The 9,073-nt window shown below is 41.9% G+C and overlaps 1 protein-coding gene across 1 annotated transcript; it reads right to left on the bottom strand.

Moving 5' to 3' along the window:
- Positions 1 to 521: 521 nt before the first annotated feature.
- On the bottom strand, positions 522 to 5,721 carry LOC110530672. The gene is made up of 2 exons (XM_021613909.2): positions 5,557 to 5,721; positions 522 to 4,797 (listed from the first exon to the last, which is right to left on the bottom strand). Exon 2 carries the CDS (start codon positions 4,788 to 4,790, stop codon positions 3,327 to 3,329), a length of 1,464 nt encoding a protein of 487 aa, XP_021469584.2. The 5' UTR covers positions 4,791 to 4,797; positions 5,557 to 5,721; the 3' UTR covers positions 522 to 3,326.
- Positions 5,722 to 9,073: the final 3,352 nt, after the last annotated feature.

Here is a 9,073-nt window from a genome sequence, read left to right as displayed (position 1 = left end):
TCTCCTGGGCACCACAAGGTCTCAAACAAGGTTACTCATCGTGATACACAGCCTGTTGTGTGTACGTTGTGTCAGGGGTCAGATACTGTTACATCAACATGAAAAGTTCCAGTTATACAATGGCTAACTGTGTGTAGAGGTGTTTGTGTGTTTGTGTGTGTGTGTGTGTGTGTGTGTGTGTGTGTGTGTGTGTGTGTGTGTGCGTGTGTGATTGGTGGTGTGTGGTATCAAATTGAGGGAAGTAATACGTAAAAACATTGATTTTGATATTATTGTGGACATTCTACACATGGGACACCTGGAGTCAATCTTAAATGAATCATTTTTTATTTCACCTTTATTTAACCAGGTAGGCTAGTTGAGAACAAGTTCTCATTTGCAACTGCGACCTGGCCAAGATAAAGCAAAGCAGTGTGAACAGACAACACAGAGTTACACATGGAGTAAACAATTAACAAGTCAATAACACAGTAGACAAAAAGGGAGTCTATATACATTGTGTGCAAAAGGCATGAGGAGGTAGGCGAATAATTACAATTTTGCAGATTAACACTGGAGTGATAAATGATCAGATGGTCATGTACAGGCTGTTTCGCACATTGGTGTGCAAAAGAGCAGAAAAGTAAATAAATAAATAAATAGTTTATTAACAGCAAGCTGGGGAGGTCAAACTTAGATGCATAAAGTACCAGTCTGAAGTGAGCTCCGCTGGGGCAGTCTCATTAGTTCTCTTACATACTGCTTACACAGGCAAGTTATAGTTGCATGATTTAGATAATTCATAATTAATTCCTCATTAACGTTTAGTTCATGCATGTGACAGACCAATACCTCACAAGGCTTCTTCTCTCCAAGCTGAGACCTTGAATCTGAGATATCCCTTTGTTCTCAAAACAAGGTTCTGGGCGTACTGCCAAATTGCTCTACTGATAGTGAGGATTCTTCCCAGGTATACATTCAGTCAGTCACTTGCATGAACTCAGAAATTGGTTATTAGAAAAGCACAAACATCCATAACAGTATGTTATTACAAGACTGGTTGAAGTTATTATTGTTATTCTTAAAAAATATATGTATTTGCCTGAATACGTAATAACCAGTGGGTAACGTAATAACGTATTACATTTAGTGGAAAAGTTCATACGTTAACCGTTCAACATTTAACCAGGTTATCCGGCAAATTATATTTTATTACATAGAAACTCTATTACATTAACCGTTGTTACATGCCCTCCTAAATCGTAGAATGTACTGTGTTTCTCTCACATGAAGGAGGGCTCAGGGCTGAGTTTCATTCCAAAAAGTAGGTTTCTTCTTTCTACCCTTATCACATTTTCCGGTCATTATAACCTTATTCATTCTACCTATATTAAACAAAATGTGTATTTAGTATATAAATGTATTCTAACCCATTGTGTAAAATAACCTAAATGAAAATGTTAGTAGATGCATGACTAATAAACAAACACAAACTGTACCTTTCATAAATACAAAGATATGTTTAACTTGTTGCTTAGAAACAGGAAAATCACACTGTTGAAATTGCGTACAGTGTTGATTCCCTCCACTGCCTTCACCCTGGGAGACAAGACTTTATGTTTCAGGAAAAGTTATGGCAACGTTCTTCTGCTCCTAAGCAACAAGCTACCAACTGTTCAGGGCAAGGTATTTAGCGTAGAAGGACGAGAACAACTCTACTGAAATGAAACTCAGCCATGAGTTGTCCTCCATGTTGGCTATGCGTGATAAATATAATGCTTTATAATGACCAATAGAGGGCAGTACATCACAGAGCTGTGGCTAGACCAGAGGTGTGCACCATGGGTTCCTGGGAGCCACAGTATCTGCTGATTGTCCTTTGACTGGCACTTAACTGACCCATTTATGCCCCTGATTGGTCTGAGAGTGAATTATTTTGGTTTGTCTAAATCAGTTGCTACATCATACTAACATGCTGACCAAACCGGACACACGCGAGCGACCGTGTGCCATCATACGCACGTTGATTTTGTTTACCCACACCAGAAGCGATCAGGTTGAAATATCAAAACAGACTCTGAACCAATTATATGAATTTGGGGAGAGGTCAAAAATCATTAAACATTTATGACAATTTAGCTAGCTAGCTTGCTGTTGAAAGCTAATTTGTCCTGGGATATAAACATTGGGTTCTTATTTTACCTGAAATGCACAAGGTCCTCTACACCCACAATTAATCCACAGATAGGAATTCGGTTTACCGTTTTATCTCGTCATCTCTCCTCCTTCCTCAGGCTTCTTATTATTATTTTTGACTTAATATGGCGGTTGGCAACCAACTTTACAGCATTACTACAACCTACCGGAGTGTGGACCTAAATGAATCTTTCAATCACCCACGTGGGTATATGCTTCTAAAAACCTATGAGGAGATGGGAGAGGCCGGACTTGCAGCGTGTTGAGCATCACAAATAGAACCGATTTCTATTTTAGCGCCTGGCCACGCAGATGCTCGCTGACGCCCACAAGCAGTGTGAGTGCAATGACTGAATAATATGTATGTGTACATTTATTTTGCAACCCTCGCGCACACAACATGTCCGGTCTGGTCAACATGTAAAGCTCCAGGACTGGCTGGTCACTGGTTAGTCATGGCTGATTCCTTTTTCAGCTCTGTCTCTCTATCTGCGATTGTTACAGATCTACCTGTGACCATCCCAACACAAACTACCCACTAGGCAAACACTGGTTCAATCAACACAAACTCTGGATTACCACACCAAACCCACCAGAGGTTAATACTGTAGGCCCATGGTTAATAGATCCATGAATTATGATGGGTAATTAAAAGTACAGGGTAATCTCTCTCTATCTCTCTCTTACACACACACAGAAACAAGCACACATGCTGCACTGCACTACACTACACTGGTCATTCAAAAGGGAGGTGGGGGACGGAAATAAGCTCACACTGACATTTCAGCGTCATGGGGTCTGAATCATGTAGCATGGACATGGGACATGTCAGCTAAATAACGTAATTAAGAGTCCGATCATATTGGAGGGAACGACTTCTGTTCTCAGTAGAACAACACATACTCCAGGTGTGAAGGGAGAAAGGAGAGGGAGGAAGGACGGTGTAGTGGGCTGGGATTGGATGGCCCGGCCAAAGCTAAATCCTATCATAACTCATTCAAAATACACTTTACCTCATCAATATTCTGTCAAGAGTCTTATGAGTTACTGGAAAGTGATACAAATGTATTTGGAGTGGATAAGTAACCTAAATAACTCAATAACAGTAAAAAAACAGTAATAACAGTAAAAACAGTAATAACAGCTCATCTCTAAAGCTCTCTGTGATATGGTCTGGTCGCGCTGAGCTCAACTCTCTCCCAGGGCAGAGTACGGGCTACTTCACTGGATCTTCTCTGCAGCATGAATCTGGCCTGGACACCAGGAGACATAACCATACTGGAGTAATACACATAGACATCATGCTCAGGTACATCCTCCAAATCTGATCGTATTTCCTTAGAAAAAGACACTGCCCATTTCCAGGTATTATAGTTGAGCATGGATTTGTTAAGGGAAGAGTAGAACCCAACCCAGGAGTTATGAAACGTTTTCTTCCAGGCAGTGAAGGATTTCTTTACATACAGACGAGCGCAGGCCTTTCCATCCTTTACGAAGAGCTGCAGACTGGCGTCATGTCCATTAATATCAACAGGAATCTCTCTGTTGGCATCGTGAAACTCAGAACCTCTCCAGATCTCCTCTCCGATAGTGGACCCAAACCAAAAGTAATTCCACCATTTTTTTACCTCCTTATGGAGCCGGACCTGGAGACCAGGGTTAAGGGGTACTGAGGTGTTATAGCTTCCAGAGGCTTTGCCCCCGACTGACGATCTGTCCAGCTCGCTCTTACTGTCACTGTTATTGTCCCTATGAAGAACCACCATTACACGCTGGTCTAATAGCCTCTTGGGGATCCCACTCCAGATGATCCTGGCTTTTCCTCTATCTGTGGTTTTCACCTCAAGCTTAATCAATGTATTATCCTTATCCTCCATGACACTTTGGGTTTCAACTGCCCGCGCACAACGGCCTTTGAGTTTGGGAAGTGTTAAGGACAATACAATAGCCAGAAGAAGTGCCATACCAGGTGTATGTCCCCAAATGTTTTCCAGGTCTTGCAGACTGTTGTGGTTGATCTCTACATTATATATACGTGGAATGTCATTTTGGTCAATGGTTGCGAGACGTTGGATTTGTCTAAGGAGGCTGACATTGACACGGTATGTATTGGCTGGATCATAGGCACTTCCTCTGTTTTCATTTTGTTGATAGTGCTGTGTGACATAGACCTCGTCTACTATGAACTGATTGGACCCATCCTCCCTAACTCTGAGTATGACCCTGTCCCTGTTGTTCTCAGGTCCCCTTGAGTTGTAGAATCTTTGAGTTACATAATCAGGAAGTGCCCATGAGCCATTACTGTTCATATTCCCTAGTGAGTAGTAACTTCCGCTTTCAGGATGCAGAATAGGTAATGAAGGTGGTCTGTTTCCATAGAAATGAAAGCCATAGTCTCCCCTGGTTGGGTTGAAATTGAGTCTCATGTTGCCGTTGTTGTCAATGTAAATGTTGTTGGCTAGCCAGTGGAGCAGCATGAGGCCGTGTCGAGGAAAGGTGTGACCAAACTCTATTCCCTTGAGGTCCTTTATTGAACTAAGGGTTCCTCTGACAGCGCATACTGAGGTCAGAGACAGACACAAGATGAAACAACCCAGGATGCCCTTTTCAACCATGGTCGACCTAAGACAAAACAAATATTGTGTCAACATTTGCACATTTATTAAATAAATTAATAAACAAATGAATAAATTCATCTGTAACTTATTTCTAGTGCTCGGGAATACATTAAAAGTTTTAGGAGCTCCCCCCAAAACATCAGAAAATATCTGACAAACTTTCATTTTGAAGTTAACTGTCACTATATTGGACCTTTGTCCCAATAATATAATATGAGTTAATAAGTCCTCACATTACACTGTATGTATAGTCTGTATCAGTAGCTTATTTCTTGGTTGTTGGCAATAGGTTTAACGTTTTAGGATTCCAAAAAAAAAGGTAGGTCTGAAAATGTTAGCACTAAAAATGCCAGAAGATATCAGACAAACTTTTATTTTGGAGTGAACTGTAACTATATCAGAACAAAATGTCCCAATATGTACGATGAGGTTTTCCAAAATAACATTTGGAAACTTGTAAATGTAACAGTTTTACTTATGTCCCTAGCCCCGAACCAGGGACCCTCTGCACACACACAACAGTCACCCACGAAGCATCGTCACCCATCGCGACACAAAAGCCGCGCCCATTGCAAAGTAAGTGGAACCACTACTTCAAGGCTTCAGAGCGAGTGACGTCACCGATTGAAACGCTATTATTACGCACCACCGCTAACTAGCTAGCCATTTCACATCGGTTACATAAACACGATCAATACTGTAATATGATGTAATAAGTCCTCACATCAAAATAAAACGAGTTCCAATAAAACATCTCACTCACCTTCTTGTGCAGCCTACCACCAGAATCTAGTCTTGACTGTGTTTGTTTCTCTCTTTTCTGTCAACAGATACCAAGATTGAAACTAAGTAAAAGGTGCTTCCTGTAGCCTACATACACATAACCAGTACACAGGGCAGATACAATACGAGGGTCAGAAAAACGGAGTTTTACAAAGGCTGATCTGTGACGTCACTGGGTCACTCGTTTCATCAGAAATGAAACTTATCGCTAGAGTACCTTTCACTTTCAGAACGCAGAAAATATAATGGGCGGGATCTGTCAGAGTTCCTATAGAACATTGCATTGTAACATAATTATTATTGGGGATTCCACTTATCACTCTATTGTAAGCCAATTGGTCTTTTGGTTTTGGTTTGTCTTGCATTCACTCATTCAATATGGAATCTTACTGACTGATTTGCGTGGGTTGCTTTTGCGAGGGGCGTGTTTGAGTTAGAATTATCCCAGTCTAGTCTGCTATTTTGACCCATACCTCTGAGATCTGGAGTACTGACGTCATTTCCGGTCACAACTTGCAGACTTGTTTTCGAGTTGCTGTGCGTTTTGTTGCCAACCTGTTTTGCTACCTGACAAATTTACGTTTTTTACTTTTTAATTACCGTTTATATATATATTTTTTTTCCTCAACTTTTTCACTCCGGACGCTTTATCTGGACACGGTTCATCAGGACCTCCAACAGCCGAAGCTAAGTAGTAACATTAACATGATGCCTTCTAATTGCAGTCGCTGTACTCATAATATACAGGAGAACGATAGCTTTATGGCAAGGATAGCTGTGCTGTAAGCCCTACTTCAGATGCAATCGTTAGGCAAGGGTAATTTCAGTGTAGGAAAGGATGAAACAGCGTCTGTGCCACCAGTAAGTACAGATAGTAGTATAAATCCCCTGGCACAGTCCCCGCAGCCGGACAACTTTCTCACGGTTTCTGGAAGGAAATGCTGTAGGAACGCTCAACCGGTGTCGCTCATTCAGCCGACAGAAACTTTCAACCGGTTTTCCCCATTAAGCAGCGGGTTGGAGTCAGAGGCCGAGTCTTCTCTGGTCTCTACTCCTCCCGTTACGGGGTCTGAGACGCCGAAGCTTCCCACCATTAGCTCTGACAAATTGAAAACTCTAGTCATTGGCAACTCCATTACCCGCAGTATTAGATTTAAAACGAATCATCCAGCGATCATACACTGTTTACCGGGGGCAGGGCTACCGACGTTAAGGCTAATCTGAAGATGGTGCTGGCTAAAGCTCAAACTGGCGAGTGTAGAGAGTATAGAGATATTGTTATCCACGTCGGCACCAACGATGTTAGGATGAAACAGTCAGAGATCACCAAGCGCAACATAGCTTCTGCGTGTAAATCAGCTAGAAAGATGTGTCGGCATCGAGTAATTGTCTCTGGCCCCCTCCCAGTTAGGGGGAGTGATGAGCTCTACAGCAGAGTCTCACAACTCAATCGCTGGTTGAAAACTGTTTTCTGCCCCTCCCAAAATATATAATTTGTAGATAATTGGCCCTCTTTCTGGGACTCACCCACAAACAGGACCAAGCCTGACCTGCTGAGGAGTGACGGACTCCATCCTAGCTGGAGGGGTGCTCTCATTTTATCTACCAACATAGACAGGGCTCTAACTCCTCTAGCTCCACAATGAAATAGGGTGCAGGCCAGGCAGCAGGCTGTTAGCCAGCCTGCCAGCATAGTTGAGTCTGCCACTAGCACAGTCAGTGTAGTCAGCTCAGCTATCACCATTGAGACCGTGTCTGTGCCTCGACCTGGGTTGGGTAAAACTAAACATGGCGGTGTTCGCCTTAGCAATCTCACTAGGATAAAGACCACCTCCATTCCTGTCATTATTGAAAGAGATCAGAATACCTCACATCTCAAAATAGGGCTACTTAATGTTAGATCCCTTACTTCAAAGGCAATTATAGTCAATGAACTAATCACTGATCATAATCTTGATGTGATTGGCCTGACTGAAATATGGCTTAAGCCTGATGAATTTACTGTGTTAAATGAGGCCTCACCTCCTGGCTACACTAGTGACAAGGCGGAGGTGTTGCTAACATTTACGATAGCAAATTTCAATTTACAAAAAAAAAATGACGTTTTCGTCTTTTGAGCTTCTAGTCATGAAATCTATGCAGCCTACTCAATCACTTTTTATAGCTACAGTTTACAGGCCTCCTGGGACATATACAGCGTTCCTCACTGAGTTCCCTGAATTCCTATCGGACCTTGTAGTCATAGCAGGAAATATGTTAATTTTTGGTGACTTTAATATTCACATGAAAAGTCCACAGACCCACTCCAAAAGGCTTTCGGAGCCATCATCGACTCAGTGGGTTTTGTCCAACATGTCTCTGGACTCACTCACTGTCACAGTCATACGCTGGACCTAGTTTTGTCCCATGGAATAAATGTTGTGGATCTTAATGTTTTTCCTCATAATTCTGGACTATCGGACCACCATCTTATTACGTTTGCAATTGCAACAAATAATCTGCTCAGACCCCAACAAAGGAACATCAAAAGTCGTGCTATAAATTCTCAGACAACACAAAGATTCCTTGATGTCCTTCCAGATTCCCTCTGTCTACCCAAGGACGCCAGAGGACAAAAATCAGTTAACCACCTAACTGAGGAACTCAATTTAACCGTGCGCAATACCCTAGATGCAGTTGCACCCCTAAAAACTAAAAACATTTCTCATAAGAAACTAGCTCCCTGGTACACAGAAAATACCCGAGCTCTGAAGCAAGTTTCCAGAAAATTGGAACGGAAATGGCGCCACACCAAACTGGAAGTCTTCCGAATAACTTGGAAAGACAGTACTGTGCAGTACCGAAGAGCCCTTACTGCTGCTCGATCATCCTATTTTTCTAACTTAATTGAGGAAAATAAAAACAATCCAAAATTCCTTTTTGATACTGTCGCAAACCTAACTAAAAAGCAGCATTCCCCAAGAGAGGATGACTTTCACTTTAGCAGTGATAAATTCATGAACTTCTTTGAGGAAAAGACTTTGATTATTAGAAAGCAACTTACGGACTCCTCTTTAAATCTGCGTATTCCTTCAAAGCTCAGTTGTCCTGAGTCTGCACAACTCTGCCAGGACCTAGGATCAAGAGACACGCTCAAGTGTTTTAGTACTATATCTCTTGACACAATGATGAAAATAATCATGGCCTCTAAACCTTCAAGCTGCATACTGGACCCTATTCCAACTAAACTACTGAAAGAGCTGCTTCCTGTGCTTGGCCCTCCTATGCTGAACATAATAAACGGCTCTCTATCCACCGGATGTGTACCAAACTCACTAAAAGTGGCAGTAATAAAGCCTCTCTTGAAAAAGCCAAACCTTGACCCAGAAAATATAAAAAACTATCGGCATATATCGAATCTTCCATTCCTCTCAAAAATGTTAGAAAAGGCTGTTGCGCAGCAACTCACTGCCTTCCTGAAGACAAACAATGTATACGAAATGCTTCAGTCTGGTTTT

This window comes from Oncorhynchus mykiss, chromosome 8, assembly GCF_013265735.2.
Source record: "Oncorhynchus mykiss isolate Arlee chromosome 8, USDA_OmykA_1.1, whole genome shotgun sequence".
NCBI classification, from domain to species: Eukaryota; Metazoa; Chordata; class Actinopteri; order Salmoniformes; family Salmonidae; genus Oncorhynchus; species Oncorhynchus mykiss.
This window is presented reverse-complemented; position numbering and strand designations above follow the sequence as displayed.

Excerpts from the sequence above, each read along its gene's own strand:
- LOC110530672 (XM_021613909.2), bottom strand. The coding sequence starts at position 4,790 with ATGGTTGAAAAGGGCATCCTGGGTTGTTTCATCTTGTGTCTGTCTCTG.